This window comes from Pecten maximus, chromosome 19 (genome assembly GCF_902652985.1).
Source record: "Pecten maximus chromosome 19, xPecMax1.1, whole genome shotgun sequence".
NCBI lineage: Eukaryota > Metazoa > Mollusca > Bivalvia > Pectinida > Pectinidae > Pecten > Pecten maximus.
The window spans coordinates 15593777-15614187 of record NC_047033.1 but is presented as its reverse complement, the minus strand read 5'-3'; the positions used below and the strand labels follow the sequence as shown (position 1 = coordinate 15614187).

At 38.1% G+C, this 20411-nt stretch overlaps 1 protein-coding gene across 1 annotated transcript in view; it reads right to left on the bottom strand.

Annotated features, from left to right (window-relative positions):
• Positions 1–4711: 4711 nt before the first annotated feature.
• LOC117317431 (la-related protein 4B-like) overlaps positions 4712–20411 on the bottom strand; it is a gene marked incomplete at its 5' end in the record, with an annotated part of 63676 nt that continues 47976 nt past the window's right edge. The window contains 5 exons of the mRNA XM_033872241.1: positions 4712–12891; positions 13533–13623; positions 14588–14970; positions 17140–17247; positions 17958–18015. Of these exons, the coding sequence (XP_033728132.1) occupies positions 12496–12891; positions 13533–13623; positions 14588–14970; positions 17140–17247; positions 17958–18015 (1036 nt within the window). The remainder of the gene's footprint in view (positions 12892–13532; positions 13624–14587; positions 14971–17139; positions 17248–17957; positions 18016–20411) is intronic.

Sequence of the window (20411 nt, the reverse complement as noted above, 5' to 3'; positions counted from 1 at the left end):
ACGACTTCTCTGAAACCAAGCAATGGCTATCACTCAATATTTTTCTGGTAGCATCACTATGGGGTGGGGATTCAAAATTGTACAAATGATAGGGCTGACCCCCCAGGGGCCTGAGGGGCGGGGCCAAATGTGGTCAATCCGGCTATATTGATATAAACGACTTCTTCTCTGAAACCAAGCATTGGCTATCGCTCATATTTGCCTGGTAGCATCATTATGGGGTGGGGATTCAAAATTGTACAAATGATGGGGCTGACCCCAAGGGGCCTGAGGGGCGGGACCGAATGTGGTCAATCCAGCTATATTGATATAAACGACTTCTTCTCTGAAACCGAGGAATGGCTGTCGCTCATATTTGGCTGGTAGCATCACTATGGGGTGGGGATTCAAAATTGTACAAATGATGGGGCTGACCCCCCAGGGGCCTGAGGGGTGGGGCCAAATGTGGTCAATCGGGCTATATTCCTATAATTGACTTCTTCTCTGGAACCAAGCAATGGATATCTCTTATATTTTACTGGTAGCATCACCTTGGGGTAGGAATTTGAAATTGTACAAATGACAGGACCGACCCCCCTGGGGGCTGAGGGGCGGGGCCAAAAGGGGTCAGTTTTGCAAAATTGAAATGAACGACTTCTGCTCTGAAACTAAGCAAATGGATATCGCTCATATTTCCCGGGTAGCATCCCTATGGGATGGGGATTCAAAATTGACAAATGGTGGGACTGACCCCCCCCCCCCCAGGGGCCTGAGGGGCGGGGCCAAAATTGGTCAATTTGTTTAAACAACTTCTTCTCTGAAACTAAGCAATGGATATTACTCGCATTTGTATGGTAGCATGGTTATTGGGGGGGGATTCAAAATTGTAAAAATGTTGGGGTTGACCCGGGCCGCCAGGGGCCTGAGGGGTGGGGCTAAAAGGGGTCAATTTGGCTAAATTGATTTGAACAACTTATTCTCTGAAACTTAGCAATGGTTTGATTGGTAGCATCCTATTTGGGTAGGGATTCAAAATTGCATAAAGGAAGGAGCTGACCCCCAAGGGGGCAGAGGTCAGGGTCAAAAGGGGTCAATTGGTCTGAACAAGTTCTTCTCTGAAACTAAGCAATGGATATCACTCACATTTGTGTGGTAGCATCCCTATGAGGTCGCGCCAAAAATCAATATCATTTCATGGATTAATGCACTTTTTGGAATTTTCAGTATTAAAATAAAACCAATGTACATGTACCCATATAAAATGCTTATGATATATATTGACATAGCAATACCAGCGACAAATATACTTCAGCATCGTTCTTGTTTCATATCTCATAAAACCAGGTGAGCGATACAGGCCCTCTAGGCCTCTTGTTTTTGATAGTTCTGCATTCATCTTTTTAATTTCTCTAAATTTCACCAAAAGTACAGTGTCGTTAGAAAATAAATCCTTCATTATTTATTTCATTTATATTTATAATTCAAGTTCATTACTAAGTCGTGTAAAAATTTGATGAAGCATGGAAATACTTGACATAGATCTTTCAAATTTCACATGCTAGTCCCCTTTGACCTTAATTCTGAATGTAAATTTGGGAAACTCGTGGATAAAACTAGCCATCTTGCCCCTTGGTTCCACCTTTTGTACACTTTTGAATCACCACCACCTAGCTAGGGATTGCTTCCCCTCAAATATGACGATATCCAGTGGATAGTTCTGATATTAATAGCAAACTTGCTTCTCAGCCCTGCCTTTTGTGCAATTTTGAATCACCACCACCTAGAGATGCTTCCAGTCAAATTGTTGACATACAGATGAATGACCGACGCCACAGTATGGTATAAGCTTCTTCCAAGCAGATGAGCTAATAAATGGCAGATAGCTATAGGACGTCTTTCATTTTGTCATTGGACGTTTTAACAGCCATTTCTAGAACAGTACTATCTATGTAGTGTATCCTCAAATTACGCAGGAAGGTTTCTAGGTACCATCGCTGCCTTGTACAGGTTTACTTTTGAAAATGGAAATAACAAGAGATCCCAGAGGGATCTTGGCGCCCACCATTGAATGATCTTCATAGGTTCCATGTCAGATTGATCTTTTCTCTACTTTTCCCTTCATTTTACTAATCTGTGCAAATTGAGACATCCCTCCAGTACTTTTCAAACAAGGGAATCCTAGCTATATAAGAAATTTGAGATTTAACGATAATGGCTGTTTGTTTGCCAGGTTGTTTTCAGGACAGACTGGTCCAAAAATGCAATACAAGGCACCAAGGGAAACCTACATATGAAATTTCAGAAAGATCCATTCAGTACATTCTCAGAAATAGCGATAACCAACTTCAATTGTCAAAATCCAAGATGGCTGCCTGTCGGCCATGTTGTTTTCGGATTGGTCTCAAAACGCAATATGCATAACTAGGCACCAAGGGAAACCTACATCTGAAATTTCAGAAAGATCCATTCCGTACTTTCTCAGAAATAGCGATAACAAACTTCAATTGTCAAAATCCAAGATGGCTGCCTGTCGGCCATGTTGTTTTCGGATTGGTCTGAAAACGCAATATGCATAACTAGGCACCAAGGGAAACCTACATCTGAAATTTCAGAAAGATCCATTCCGTACTTTCTCAGAAATAGCGATAACAAACTTCAATTGTCAAAATCCAAGATGGCTGCCTGTCGGCCATGTTGTTTTCCGATTGGTCTCAAATCGCAATATGCATAACTAGGCACCAAGGGGAACCTACATATGAAATTTGAGAAAGATCCCTTCAGTACTTTCTCAGAAATAGCGATAACAAACTTCAATTGTCAAAATTCAAGATGGCTGCCTGTCGGCCATGTTGTTTTCGGATTGGTCTCAAAACGCAATATGCATAACTAGGCACCAAGGGGAACCTTCATATGAAATTTGAGAAAGATCCCTTCAGTACTTTCTCAGAAATAGCAATAACAAACTTCAATTGTCAAAATCCAAGATGGCTGCCTGTCGGCCATGTTGTTTTCGGATTGGTCTCAAAACGCAATATGCATAACTAGGCACCAAGGGAAACCTTTATATGAAATTTGAGAAAGATCCCTTCAGTACTTTCTCAGAAATAGCGATAACAAACTTCAATTGTCAAAATCCAAGATGGCTGCCTGTCGGCCATGTTGTTTTCAGATTGGTCTCAAAACGCAATATGCATAACTAGGCACCAAGGGGAACCTTCATATGAAATTTGAGAAAGATCCCTTCAGTACATTCTCAGAAATAGCGATAACAAACTTCAATCGTCAAAATCCAAGATGGCTGCCTGTCGGCCATGTTGTTTTCGGATTGGTCTCAAAACGCAATATGCATAACTAGCCACCAAGGGGAACCTACATATGAAATTTGAGAAAGATCCCTTCAGTACTTTCTGAGAAATAGCGATAACAAGAATTGTTTACGGACGGAGGGACGGACGGACGGACGGACAGACGGACGACGGACGCAGGGCGATTTGAATAGCCCACCATCTGATGATGGTGGGCTAAAAACAGAGACCCGTCTTTAATCTTGACATATGTTTGTTTTTCGTTTAACGTTCCATTAACAGCAGGGGTCATTTAAGGACGTGTCGGGTTTGGAGGTGGAGGAAAGCCGGAGTACCCGGAGAAAAACCACCGGCCTACAGTCAGTACCTGGCAACTGCCTCACATAGGTTTCGAACTCGCAAGCCAGAGGTGGAGGGCTAGTTTAAAGTGTCAGGACACCTTAACCACCGCGGCCGACATATAAAGGATGTTAGTGGGTAATGCATTTATGGGAAGTACTAAATCATTTTCACACTTCATGTGAGAATCCTCATGGTCCTTGGTTGTGAGCGTTTGATTTTGAGACAAAGTGGTTTAACATAGGGCCGACAGGCAGCCATCTTTGATTTTGACTTTCTATAGAAATTCCTCCCGACACTATTTTGTGGATCATTTCTAATTTATGCGAAAGTTTCCCTTTGGCCTTATGGTAATATTATTGTTTTTTTAAATGCGTCATGCTAATTGCTCAAAATCATGACTCCATTGTTTTAAGTAGACTTGGGAGACAGAATATACATTGTATCGGTTCAGGAGATAATCATTACTATTTTTAGCTTTTATAGAGTGTATTTTATCACAGACCATGGAAGTGGGTCAAGGACATTCATTTTGCAACTCGGTAGCCATTCATCTCCCTATACTTATTGCTCAAAATCATGACCCTACTGTTTAAAGAAGTAGACTTTGAGATAGTATATGGCAGACACTTACCCGAATTGACCCCAGTGGAAAAAAGCCAGAGGGCTTTCTGAGCTATCCCTTTGGCTAATTGAAAGCTTTCTGAGCTATCCTTATTTGAAGTACACCAGCCAATCTTTCTTCCTTACTACTTCTACTGTACAGGATCAGACTGGCTCTTCATATAACCCTGTATTTCAGATTATCAACAAAAATTTCTTTCAGATCCTTCTTGCCTTCAACACTTTGCTGTTGGAATACCATTGATAACTAAGTTTATTAGGCTAATAGACATTAATATAAATTGTTCATACGAACAGTTTTTAATCAAAGTGCCAAAATTGTCATAATATTAATTTTTCCTTTTACAAATGTTTTACTATGTACCATTTTACCGAATACAATTGAACTAAATTGAATTGCATGACAACATCACAACCCAATACAATAAGGATAATAGTGCTGTTGAACAGAAAACTGAAAACAATTTCTGATGAGGATGTTCTTTATTGGATGTCCTTGTTTTTTAACCCCGAAAATTGTCAATAATTTAATCCAATCACATGTATGCCCAATAAAAAAATACATGAACGAAGACATGCAGTTTTACCCTGAATCATCTCCAAGCCAAGGCTATCATGATTATGCAGGCATGGTTTTTTCCAATGTCAAATTTAATAAATGTATAATATACACATGTACAAATATTCTGAGCTGTGTCCAACATAAAAATTCAAAACAGAATATCGACATATTCATAAAGAAGTATACATTCTTTTAACTAGAAGTTTCTCAGAAAACTATTCAAACAATGAATTATATTCATACATTCCCTCAAGTTCCTGGATATCAACGATTCCGCAGAATTCATAAGGAAATCAAAATGATAGGCATTAAAGACGTTTTCTTTTGAAGTTATACATATAATTATACGAAAATCCTTTCTGCAAAAAGAATACAATACAAATGGGAACATTCAAGTAAGTTGTTTTCTTTCCTGTCTGGACGCAAGGAAACTAAGTCAAAAGCTGGGACTTTCCCATATGTGACAATATTATCGAGAGACGATTGGGCAGGACAAAACTACAGATCTCAAGTGACAAACCCCATCCCGATGAAATGTGACAATTAATCAAACTACAAGTATGGGCATATGGTTTATAAGGAATCAATTTAACACTTGTTCAATTTTGTAATTACTACCTCCGCAGGACAATCTAATCAGACTTAAACCGTTTGATTCTAAGCATTATTTGAAAATACTTTAAAGGGAAACAAAAATGGAAGCACGTTATGAATGGTAGCAAATTGTAGAATGTGAGATGAAGGCTTGATGTTTCAAACCAAACCCACGACAGAAAAAAACAACTATCTCCAAATTTTGAATCTTGAATTTTCCAAAACTTATCTTTTCAGCCAGTATAACCAAGGGAAGTTGAAAATGTCGCAGTGAATGGGTGATGCGTGTATGATTATCGGCATTGCATCAAAGGCATTGAGGTTTAAAATGGGCTAATCAATCACAGAATTTTAATGAATTTAACAAATAAATAATCTTACAAACCACACATACATTCATTATAATGATTTGGGGATATATACTGCCTCAATTACATTTAATTAATTCACGGTCACATAACATAAACAAATGCATTCTCCAAATTAATCAAAGGAGATTAAAATAGTGTAAGCTTCTGTAAGTAAACTGAAAATATTGCCATATTTTTGTACTGTAAACCATTAAGATTATTTTCCTTTGTTGCCTTTAGCAAAGAATTTATATTAACACATACCGATTCAAAAACAAAATGCTGATATCACTGACCACATATATATAGACAAATAACAGAAGATTTTCTGAAAACTTTTTTAACAAATTTACCCATTATCAATTAACAATGGTAAAATTTTAAACAAAATTGTAAGCTACATAAACACCTGATGTTTCCCCTATAGATGCATTTTCCTCCAGAAGCATGACAGAAAGTTAAACTCGCTTGAGACCTAACGGGAACGTTAGTCTAGATTTTCTAATTTTCTACTGACTAAAAACTTTATTTGTTTGGATGTTCATTCCAAACAATTAATTCTGATAATGATATATCTGACTAGTGCTATTTTGCCTGTGGCACCGAGATTATCTCAACCATTAAGAAATACTGCAAATATTTAGGGTACAATTTACTCACGAATGTTATTAAGCTATATATGATAGGTGTGTATCTATTTGGAAATTACTACAGGATGAAGGAGCGATCCATGACAATGCTGATAATTTTTTTTTGCAAAACAATAACACTTCCATCAATCCAAACAGCCTTATGGTGAACGAACAGATCTTTTTTACCACATATAGCAAGCACATGTACCCTGGGAAATAGGAGCAATGCCAAAGGATGAAGAAATTCATGTTATAATGACACACCTTAGCTTTTTTCATCGGAAAAAAATTAGATTGCGATCTTTAAGCAAATTAAAACAAAAGTTCCCATTTTTCAAGAAGGAGATCATTACAGTTCCCAATGTGACATAACAATAGGATAAAACTTTCCTTGAATACTTTCATTTTTCACAATTTCAACAATTTATGAATTCCTGACTTTTTATTCAAATTCAAAACTAAAGCAAATTATATACAAAATTGATTGAAAGGATATTTTTCCAGAATGGCATAAACTTACTTCTGCAGATGAAAGTACTGGCATTTTACAGGCTGATACTATAACCTTAGCAAGCTAAACTGAGAATGGCCATATGAATACATCAACAAATGAACAATTACCCAAGGAAAAACTTTGTAACCAGCATTACAATGAAGATACTCTTATCCAAACTATTATCAACAAGTATTTACAAAGGACATAAAACTGCAGCTCAGTAACATAGCCACAAGATGACTATACCCAGCTAAAGTGATTCACAAAAATATCTGATGTGTTTCATTATTTTACACATCTCATTGACTTTCTATCTATATACATGTATGCTATTTATTAAATTGACAAAAAAATGAAAGAAAAAAATCCAAATTTATATTCTTCCAGAGACAGGTATTTTTCACATATCCAAATTCGCATGTATCACATACAACACAACTTATTCACAATGTGAAAATTATCACATTAATTCTTACATCTAGGAGAAATTTCTTATTGAATTTTAAATCTCAGTTAAGTTATCCCTTTCATTTACAGCATTTCTACAGAATATCAGTTTCACTTTGTTTTCCTAAAAATTTATCTTACAATAAATCAAATTTTCCTATTATGCCTTGTGCGTATGTGCTTTTCACCCCAAGTCCAAAAATCACTGTAGATACAATTGGATGCCATCCTTTTTTCTAAATAGTAAACAGAAATTTCACAATCTTATATATTCATTAACATGTAAAATTATGTTAGGACGTTATTCATACGATGCCAATCTCACAAAATGATTCAGATTGTTAGCGAATGATTCAAGAAGCAAGACAATGATGCATTAAAAACAATGGTAATCACAAAAGCGTGAGATTACATGTCCGTAACTCTACAAATTATTGAATTCTTCTCATTATTCAGCCATCTCATTCTCCTATCAAACAGCATAGCACTACATTCTTCTGAGCAATAAATTAATAGGTAAAATAATATTATTTCAGGGAATAAACATTGACAGATTATATTGACTCCACTCTAGAATGAACACATTTTATATTTCACATCTACAAAAATACCACTTTTTTGGTACGTAGTCTGATATGGGGTTTTTATGTGAATGTTGAAAACAAGATTTGGCTGGATTTTAGTCCACAATTAATAAGATAAGGTTCATAAGAATTATATAAGAATGTAATTCTGTATCATTTCACATACACTTGAACTGTTATCCAAACAACCCCTCAGGTCACCAAGACCTATAACCAGACCCGTCATTACAGACCTGGCAAAATTTAAAGTTACCTTTAATTTACTTAAGTACAATCAGTCATTAGTGGTTAGTTTCATGGTCATTTCTTCTAAAATATAAATTATGGTTTTAATCCATTGGTTATCAACTTTCCACACCTGTGTTGAATTTTTTACTGAAATGTAAATCAATGAATTGCATCATTGCTTAAAATAAAAGACGACTAGATCAAGGACACCGCCTACTACTGAACTTATACCCTACACAGAACTTTAACCAGTGGCAACTGGCAACACATCACCCAGTATCAGTGACTTGAGGGGGTTGTAAGTTCAACAGGAACTATATATATAAATATATATATCACACCTATACAATCATTCACACATGTCCCCCTGTATAACACTAAAAAGCCCAAACCTAAAACAAAATGACTTCTCTAAGTGTGTGAACCAAAACAATGAATAATAATTATTTATAATATTTCATAAGAAATCGCAAAGTATTAAAAAGTGAAAAAAAAATACAACTACAATCAACAATGTTAAACTGGGTCACCAGACAAGAATCAATAGACAACATAATCAGGCATGACTTATAGAGAGCATCTAAACAAACCACATGTACACACTGTAACAGATCCTAAGCTTGTTATTGTTCTAAATGCCAACAGAACACCGATCCGCGACAGGCAGGAAGAAATCTAGCAATAGGCGGAATCATGTAGCCAGCATATTATTGTTTGGAAACTGTCTGTATCCAACCAGTAATTAATTTAACAATTAATATTCTTCTCAACATCACAGCATGTTATGGTTTAGAAACTTTCTGTATCCATACATTATAGCACTGTTCATAACCCACCTCTAATTAGATTGTATGGCTGATGAAATTATACTAGAGTAACCTCCCTTGGACAGTTGTACTTCCTGTGGCTGAAGTGCCACCTCACCCGATGGAAATCAACATGAGAAGGGTACCAAATGTTTCCCTCCTTCACTTCCAAATTTGGAGTTTTCTCAATTTACTTTTTACTTGTTTAAGAGTGAATTAAACACTCTTCAGGATTTCAACAACTCCAATAATGACCTTGCTCTATAGCAATAGTATTATTATAGGGACAAAGCTTATTTCTGTTCGATGATAACAAAAATCAAATGTGATTTACCATTAACTGTAGCATTATGAGGAAACCTGTTACAACGTGTACACGACGTTATGTAGACCTCCAAGTTATCTACACCTCAATAAAATACATCAAAACTCAGTTTCACACTCATCATATATATATATATATCATTAACACCTGTGCATCCTTCAGAAACTTTCATCACTCCTGAAAACCACATTTGAAAGCCAACAAGCATACATACACTCTTCATTATTATAGCACAACATAGGATCCAAATATTAGGTCAGATATTCATAGCAGCGAAACACGTATATATATAATATATATATATGTATATCTGGTCGTAAAACCAATTTACTTGTACATTATCTACTCAACAACTAGTTCACAACTCAAATAGCATCTGATAATCCCACAGACTGGTTGTAAAATGGGGGTTGGGGTGGGAAGTGTCAGAAAGAGGGGATACAGTACTTTGCTGTACACATTAACATTGTCTAATATTAACGACCTCTAATCTTAATGAGAACATTTTAATTATCATATATACGTTATGGCAGCATTTTAAGAGTTTAAATTCAAAATATAATCATTTTCTGTATAATACTTTTATTTCAGTACTCTACATTCAATCGACTATTTTGTGATAGCTCCACAAAGTTTACGAGATTAAAAAGCAATCTTGATATAACATTTCACATAATAACCTTACACGATTTGTAATTAAATCCTGTTTATAAAAATTCTAATAGCATGATACTAATATCACTGGTAGGTATGAAAGTCCATATTGATCTGGCAGCAGGCCTTCAATAATTTACATTCTAAATATCACTGCCTGACGTTAACAAAATGTTAGGCCCAGGTCCACCTTTATGAATATTTTTAAATCGTCCATATTTTCATACTTGGATGAAAATGTATGGGTTTTTTTCAAATGACATATTTCCAAACATTTGTATGTAATGCATAATTTTTACTAATGTGAGACCAGACAATGATACAAGCCAGATATGAAACCTACACCCAGAACGGAGAAAAACTATTTAATCAATATTGACCCTTGACCAAAGACTTAGTTGAGATTGTAAAAGATTGTCATTAAATGCAAACTAGAAGGGTTTATATTGTAATGCATGCATAGCCAAACCTCCCAAGACAAAGATTTCAAATTTCATACCTGGAAATATGTCATTTGTAAAATAAAATATTGTCCAAAATCTGGGGAACATAGGGAACCAGATTTTACATCAAAAGAATATGTGATCCTAAAATACACGGAACATTTTTGGTTTTTTTCCGACTTCAAATAACAAAAAAAAAACAACAAAAAAAAACAAAAAAAACACAAACAATAATTAAACAAGTAACTTTAAAATGGATGTGCTAAATCACGATTAAATAGTGTTGAATACTGGTTAAGATTCTCTACACGCTTGTCTCTATATGTACAGACACTTAGTTATGTATTTAAAGAGGTTCTCGCCTCAACACAGCTCTGTACAATGATTAACCCACAACAGAGGTTAAAAAGTAATAAACCAACAGAATTAAATGCAAGCAGGCACCAATTTAAGATAACAGCGGTCTAGTTCTAACAGTAACAGCTCCCAGTGTAACATATTTCCCAGTTAGTTATAGCAATTTGGGTCAATTTTAAGGATCTAGGACCCACCGTCCACTCTGCTTAAATATTTACACATGAAATCTTTTCAACACTGCAGAATATAAATGGCATGAATCTGCCATCTAGAGATTATTTCAAAGTATGATTTTTCATATTATATTGAACTCTAAATGTTTAAAGTGAAAAAAAAATATCTGTTCCAGAAAATGAATTGAAGAACACATAAAAACAAACATAATGTCAATGGCCTGACAATTATTTTTGTAACCAGGGCCGATATTGGTAAAACTAGACCCTGTGGCTGTCCGTGTACATCAGAACATAGCTGTTCTATAGGGATGTTACATCAGATATCACACTAAACAGTGCTGACGAGGTAATATTTGGGAAATTCTACAACAGAAAATCCCACTCGTGTTACTGACAAAATTGCACACTACAAAATAAGCTTTTAACAAAACCTGTTCGTTATGTTTTAAAACACAGCCATTCTTGGACTATGGGCTAAACAATTTAAGCTTAAAACGGTGATTTTAAATCTAAATTTAAACCCTCAATTGTGATAATATCTTAAGAAATAAATCATTCAACTAACATATATACTGAAAGTTTTGCAGTGCCTGAAATTGTATTCCAGTGGTAATTATTTGAACTGTCCCCACCAGTGCAGTTCAGCAGTAACTAGAGATGGAAAGAAGAGAATAAGAAGAGACAGAGAGGTAGAAAAACAGTTAAGTGACTGGCGTGCACCATGCAACATGTGGTTATAATACCGATAACAAGCCGACCTCCTGACGGCAACAATTACCAGAAACATCTTTGCCATTGTCAAACATTACGTGTACTCAATGGAGATCAACGGCGCGCAACTATGTTACAGAGGCAAACATCCAGCAATATAATAATATCTCCAAAAAATTTTTTAATTTTTTTTCCAATACTATTTTCAACCAATCAACACATTTCTCTGGCTACTAATTGCACATATGAGCAAATTCATGTCTCTGTAACAAATGGAAACGTTTGAACCATATTCCATGCCTATCCCACAGGAAGTGGGATAAAAGAGTTCTGGAGAGGCATGTGACACTGATGGACAAACCCCTTGCTACATCCCATAATACTTATGGGTCTGTCTAGTGATTCATGCCTCCCCTCGGTTGGCAGGAGAGACCTAGTGCCATCATTACACAATACACTGTAGACATTTGTCAGCGAACCATTCAATATCACAATTATACCAGACTCGGTTTTAGTGTTCAAACCTGACTTGCTTGTACATATCATTGCAGCAAACATCAACAGGATTTCCTGCTGCGAGTCATAGACTTTCTACCAGCAGAATCAAATTCCCGTTTAAATACATTGCTTCTCTTGCATATCTTTACATGAAATTTTGTCAACAAATCCAAAATGTCAACCTGTTGTAAACATCATTCCAAATATCAAAAAATTTCAGTTAATGATCCAACCTGATGCGACGTACACAGAGCATCAAAGAGAACCACATCTTTTACACACAAGCCTATAATCCTAAACATACATCCATCGGCGAATCCCAATAGTCGGATCCAAGTCCATATGTATTGCTGGTGTATCATTCTCAAGCATCAATTGCCATCGTTTATTTCGTCGATGACCGTGATCCATCCCGCTCACTTCGTCTCCTGTCTCTTCGCTCACGGTTCTCTTTGGCACGGCGTCCACCTCCATATCTCTGGTCTTTAGGTTCAAAGTCTCGGCGTGCCTGGTCCTTGACCGGAGGTCTAGAATTGGCAGTAGTCGTTTTAATTGTCTGAGATTGCTCTTTTAATGTTTGACTGGCACGCACACTTGCAGCGGTCTTCGAGTCCTCCTCACCCGACTCATCACTGCTGCGTTGTTTACCACTTCCTTCAGCAGCCGCAGCTGCGGCAGCGGCAGCAGCTGATGCAGCCTCAGCTTCTCGGCCTCTTGCCAACATTTGAGCATAGGTAAGTTTGACTTGAGCCTGTTGCTGAACTGGAACAGGCTTTTCCTGCTGCAAAAATGGAACAAGAGTTCAGTGAAGAAAATATGAAATTTGAACAGCAAATAAGCATTAAATTACATTTCTGAGCTTATGTTTTCAATAACGACTAAAATTAGTTCAATTTTATGCTGATTTCTCAATCAAGTTTTTATGACATTTAAACAATTCTATAACCAACCTAGTAGAACTCAAAATCACTGGTGGTCTTTGTCTAAGCTTTGTACTACCTATATTGACGAATGTTGGACTATGTACCACCTATTTTTAGGAATGCTGGACTATGTACCACCTATACAGAGGAATGCTAGATTATGTACCCCTTATACTGAGGAATGCTGGACTATGTACCACCTATACTGAGGAATGCTGGACTATGTACCACCTATACTGAGGAATGCTGGACTATGTACCACCTATACAGAGGAATGCTGGACTATGTACCACCTATACTGAGGAATGCTGGACTATGTACCACCTATACTGAGGAATGCTGGACTATGTAGCCCCCATACTGAGGAATGCTGGACTATGTACCACCTATACAGAGGAATGCTGGACTATGTAGCCCCCATACTGGACTATGTAACAGCTATATGGAGGTATGCTGGACCACCTAGTCCTGTAAGAAGGCGACATTAAGAACTACATACAGTCTTAGGAGCACTGCTGACTGGTCGCTGAGACACATGGCTTTCTGCAGATTTTGGCTGACTCTCTGGCATGCTCAATATCTTGACAGACCTGCAAATACAACACATAAAATCTGGTTAAACTCGTAAAGCTGACCCCATTTTGTCATCCAATATGTGCCTGTTGATACGTTATACCCAGACTGAGGTCAAGGTCAAAAGTCAAAGTAGTCATAGAGATCCAGTTTTTGTGATTTTACATACTGTCTTGTATTAAATAATATACCCGAATTCAGGTACAAACAACAAGAAACAAGGTCAAGATATATCACAGACACAGAGGCAAAGATCCTCCACACCATACTGTAATCATTTTTCTACCACAATATGCTGTGTTATTCCACTCTCAAGCCATTGAATAAATGTGCTGACTGTTGGATAAATATATGTTATATACAACCAGTGGTATATAACCTTCCGGTCTTTTGATTGGTCAAGAATTCAAACTTTGACCCAAGCTGCAATTGTTACTGACTTCATCAATAATCGAATAGCGTCACATCACTGGGTCCCGGACATCACCGGTACACTTTATTTGCATACGCGACATTATACTTCGCCACGTTTCCCTTTGATTCAAGCCGATATCATTGTGGTAGAAACAGGTCACACGACTCGTGATTGTTGGATATGGAATTTATTTCACACGAGTAAGTTATTTTTTAAAAGCTGCAAAAGACACTTGCTAAAGCTCTTGTCTTTTGTAACTTTTAAAAAAATAACTTACTTGTGTGAAATAAATTCCATATCCAACAATCACTTGTGTAACCTCTATATATTTCAGGCTATTCAAGTAGAATATATATCCTATGAATGGAATAAAGAAACTTAATGCGTGGCGAGTACAGGAGTAAACTGACTCATTACATGGTACCGTTTATAAATTAAATCACTTCATATTGTGGTTTAGGTCTGTTAACCTGGTATCCTCCTGTTGGGTATATATTTTACTGGAATAGCCGAAGATGTTTCTGAATCCTCCAAAATATAACAACTATAATCTGCAATACACATACTTCTGTGGTATAATTGGTGGGGATGGCACACGCGTCACTGGGGCAGCCACGGCTGTACAGCTGGCACTACCACTAGATGGCACTGTTGATGTGTTTCCGCTGGAGCCATTTGTCGTCACCGTTGTCGTTGTCGTAGACTCCCGGGACTTTGGTGGACTTGAGGGTCGGGTGGTGGCAGGCACTGATGTGGTCGCTGTCACAGCAACTGGTATCTGTGGCTGAGGAGTTGCCACTGGCGGAGACTGTATTGAGGCTGACGGAGGAGGAGGAGGGGGAGGTACAGGGGGTGGGGAGGCTTTCGACTCCCGCACCTGGGGCTTAGCCGTTCCCTTGACAACATCTGACAGCTTACTCTCAAAGACATCACCAGCCGTAGAAGAGTTCTGAGGAATAAACAAAGTAATCCACATTAGTTTATTATATAAAATGTAAACATGTCGGGCTTGACACCATAAGATTTGTCTTGAAAAATCATATCAAAATTTTAATGTGAAAATAACTTGATATCCCATTAATTTAGGCATCTGGATTTAAAGGTAAACAAGGAGCCGCAAAGCTTGGCTTTATCCCCCGCAGTTGGTATGAAAACCCAAATACATGTATATATCAAGCTCAAAGTAAGAGTTATTAAGGAAAAAGTAATTTTGTATTTTTGATTAAGTCTCCATGGTGACAGAAAAATACAAAAATTGGAAGGTCCGTAATAGCAAAAAGCACAACTAGGGCACTAGTCTGATATATACAGAAAGTTTCAAGGAGCTGCGTTGAACGGTTATGGAGTTATAGCCCGGAAACAAAAGGAAACAGTAATTTGGTATTTTGACTAAGCTTCCATGGTGACAGAAAAAGTACCGAAAATGGAAGGTCCGCAATAGCAAAAGGCACAACTAGGGCACTAGTCCGATATACAGTCAAACTTCGATGTTTCGAAGTTCAAGGGACTAACAGAAAAACTTCGATACAGCGGGACTTCGAATTATTCATGGTTGACAATAGATCGATGTTTTCTTGATAATGACCATATCTGTTAACGTTACATGTCCTCAGTGTCTTCGTGTTAATCGTCGCCTGTCAGGCTCACATCGAAAAGTTTAGTTAATTTATACCTCAAACACAACAAAATAAAAATTCTTTTCATTAATTATACCTAAGCATTTTATTAATTAAACAAAATATGTATCAGTTACAAAACACTTATATCGCGTTAACAGATAAAACAAAAGAAGTACAATGCACACTTACGTAAGTCGTTAGGCTTTTCTGCTAAAGACACGTGCGTTTACGTTATGTGCATATAAAATACGGAATGCCGATCGGTTGGAGAATGCATGATTGAATGACAAATAATCGATTTACTTGGATATTTATGTATAAGTTTGAAACGTGACACTTTGAATATGAGTGAAGCCATCGCTAATTGTTTGTGTTTAAAATTGGTCCGGTTGTTTTACAGTTCCGTAAAATTTACTCACCGACCGCTGATTTCAATGGCGGCGGAGATTATCAGAGACGACTACCGAAATGTTTTACCGGAGTGATTAAATGTCATGGCTTCTAAATACACTTTTTATCTAACAATTTGGTCTGATTATTAATAAACCCCATGACCGGGAGTGACAACACACGCTATCGTTATCCCTATTGTCAGTCAGGGCATTTGGTGGAGAGGTGTGAAATCTTGCCGCAGGGGTCACGACAAACACCTGTCCAGTGGTCAGTACAGGTAAATTTTTTGTTCGAATCATGAGATGTCAATTACCTATAATATCATAGCTAACGGGTCATGAAAAAAGTTCGATACATCGAAAACTTCGATTTATAAAAATTCGAATCATACATAGTTTCGTTAGTAGTGTTATATAGTGAGAAAATTCGGGACCAAGCAAAAAGTTCGATACAGCGAGAAATTCGAATCATCGAAGTTCGAATCATCGAGGTTTGACTGTATATGCAGAAAGTTTCAAGGAGCTGCGTTGAACGGTTATTGAGTTATAGCCCGGAAAAGAATCTCGGTCGGAGCCCAATTTAATATCCCCCGCAAACGCGTTCCGCGGGGGATAACAAGCTACAATGTATTCTAGGGCTATTTTAGTGAATAATTCCAACATGAGAACTCCAGAAATACAGACAAACCTAGATTTCTTCTACTGGGTAGATATTTTACTAGAATTGTCCTTACTACAAAACATGTACAGTATAAAGAGTGCTGCAATTCGCATTTCTACAGTTAAATTCAAAATCAAACAAATGCCACACATCAGAATAGCTACATGATGTTAAAATATGTGATCTCGTTAACACAAGTAAACATGTGGCTGGAGTTCGTCGTTACCACAGGTAAACATGTGACAGGAGTTTGTTGTTAAAACAGGCAAAAATGTGGCTGGGTTTTTTCATTACCATCACCATATGGCAGGAATTTGTTTTAATTGAAAATTCAGATGTATGGTTATACAGTAAATAATCTATTGTGCTTTTAATGTCTTTTAGTAATACAAGATACAGAGCAAAGATTAAGCATCCAAACATACAAAATAATGAAGATCACTCACCGCTGCCACCGGTCCAGGTAATGGTGGGAACGCATTGATTTCTAGGTCAAACTGTTGATCGCTAGGTAATTTACTGTCTTTGGTGACGGCCTGGGAAGAACTAGGTCGCTGTGATTCAGGAAAGAAAAATAAGTATCATCTGTGAGCTGCTCACACATTTACCAGGAAAACATTTTGGCTCTATATTTTTATTCAATAACAATGAGTTTGTTTTCCTGGAGTATTAGCTGTAGATGTTGGAAACACAAGCCTTGCTACGACAGAATCTATCACAACTGAATTTTAAATTCTCAAGACTACGTTTCTGATGATAATACCAGCGGCATATATTGATACTAAACAAGCATGAATAACCATTCTAACACTGCAAGTGTACAGCATTGTAATAGTCCCTCTAGCCTGGACCAGTTAAACTGATGTCAGAGATTTTATTAAAACTATACAGTCGAACCCCATTAGGTCTGAAAACAAACAAATTTATACAATACCTGGTGAAACCCTGAACAAGAATAAATTTTACCAAACCATCCTTTACCAGATTAGCTCATTTATTTACAAGTTTTCATTTCTGCAAATCTTTAAACATATAAGACATTAGTCATACATATGTATACTAGTGTAAAACTGGTTTTGCTCATTTGGAAACATTCCATTTCTTATTCTTCTTGTATTTTTTCAAGCGTCTCCATGCAAATCTATATTACAGTATGCTCATAGCTTGTCCTCGTTTCATCGATTTTGAGTAGGAATTAAGGATTTGTTATAATGTCGGTACTCTATTGTTTTTATCAACTCTGCTGTACATGTTTTAAACTTACCATATTTCTAGCACCATCATCATCTCTTCTCCTGCGACTTCTATAGCTCCGAGTCATCCTATGAATACAAATTTATCAGGTAAGGTTAGGTTTATTTTGTTATAACGTCCTAATGACAGCCAGGGTCATTAAAGGAAGTGCCAGGTTTTGGGGGTGGAGGAAAGCCGGAGTTCCCCGACAATAACCACCGGCCAGTACCAGTTACCTGCCCCAAGTGGGTTGCGAGTTGGTGGACCAGTGATGAAGTGTCGGGACACCTTAACCACTCGGCCACAGCGACCCTTATCAGTTTAGGTCCATCTCGGCTGTATTGATGTCAGTGACATCATTAAGTACTGTGCTATTGCGATCGGTATAAATGTAAATTGTAAACTTTGTTTTACAAGAATTGTGAAACAACAGGGGCTAATCTAGGATTTGGGGAATACTACCTATTATAAAATTTAGGGGAAATGAAGGGGCCATAGAGTCTTGAATTATTCTTGAAATTTTAACATTTGACAGCTATTATTTGCTATAATTCTTACATATTTCATCAAAATTTGGGGGAGATCCCCTGTTTTGGAGAATTTTCCCCTGTTTTATGACATTTTTTTCTTGATGGGGAATTTGTTTTTATTCATTGGGGAAAACAACATCAGTGGGGAATACTACCTTATTTCGGTAGTAAAGATGGGCTAGATTAACCTCTATCAGGCAGGTGACCCCATACCTGCTTAGGTAAAAGGAGAGCATGTTACAACAATGCCATTCCACCACCTGAGCTGTCAAGTGTCATAACACCCCTTAAAATATGTTATGAACACACCTGTATGGTAGCTGCACGGTGTTACCATGATCTGCAACTGTGCCTCATCACCTCAGACATAAAAAGGATGGTTCCATTTTGTAACAATTTTCTTTTTTTCTTTTTTTTTCTTTCTTTTTGCTGTTTTACCATTTTCTAAGTGGTCATCATCATTAGAATTCATTACAATCCAGTGTACAATACCGAATATTGCTTTAAATCTTTGTTACTTTTGGTGGTGAACATTTCTGATTGGGAAACTTTAGGTCAAATTTGGGAAATCACAGGTCAGATTTCAATTGGGAATGCGAGTTATCCCAAACTCCATACACCTGGCAACATCCCGGCAGTATCAAATAATCATTATGACCACAAAGTTTTGGCATAATATTTAGATAGCAAGATTCTCAAATTTGTATGTTCCCTACCAGCTCCCACTGAAAATAGTGACAGTGACCTAGACCGAAAAAGACCTGAAACTCCAACTTGCTACAGGCCCAATATCAGGTCTCTGTGCCTACCTGCCTCGTATCAGGTCTCTGTGCCTACCTGCCCAATATCAGGTCTCTAATGTGTGCCTACCTGCCCAATATCAGGTCTCTAGTGTGTGCCTACCTGCCCAATATCAGGTCTCTGTGCCTACCTGCCCAATATCAGGTCTCTAGTGTGTGCCTACAGGCCCAATATCAGGTCTCTGTGCCTACAGGCCAAATATCAGGTCTCTAGTGTGTGCCTACCTGCCCAATATCAGGTCTGTGCCTACCTGCCCAATATCAGGTCTCTAGTGTGTGCCTACCTGCCCAATATCAGGTCTCTGTGCCTACCTGCCCAATATCAGGTCTCTCTGCCTACAGGCCAAATATCGGGTCTCTGTGCCTACCTGCCCAATATCAGGTCTCTGTGCCTACCTGCCCGAACTCAGGTCTCTGTGCCTACAGGCCCAATATCGGGTCTCTGTGCCTACAGGCCAAATATCAGGTCTCTGTGCCTACAGGCCCAATATCAGGTCTCTGTGCCTACAGGCCAAATATCAGGTCTCTAATGTGTGCCTACCTGCCCAATATCGGGTCTCTGTGCCTACCTGCCCAATATCAGGTCTCTGTGCCTACAGGCCCAATATCGGGTCTCTGTGCCTACAGGCCCAATATCGGGTATCTGTGCCTACAGGCCCAATATCAGGTCTCTGTGCCTACAGGCCCAATATCAGGTCTCTGTGCCTACAGGCCCAATATCAGGTCTCTGTGCCTACAGGCCCAATTACAGGCCCAATATCAGGTCCCTGTGCCTACAGGCCCAATATCAGGTCTCTGTGCCTACAGGCCCAATATCAGGTCTCTGTGCCTACAGGGCCAATATCAGGTCTCTGTGCCTACAGGCCCAATATCGGGTCTCTGTGCCTACAGGCCAAATATCAGGTCTCTGTGCCTACAGGCCCAATATCAGGTCTCTGTGCCTACAGGCCAAATACCAGGTCTCTAGTGTGTGCCTACCTGCCCAATATCAGGTCTCTGTGCCTACCTGCCCAATATCAGGTCTCTGTGCCTACAGGCCCAATATCGGGTCTCTGTGCCTACAGGCCCAATATCGGGTATCTGTGCCTACAGGCCCAATATCAGGTCTCTGTGCCTACAGGCCCAATATCAGGTCTCTGTGCCTACAGGCCCAAT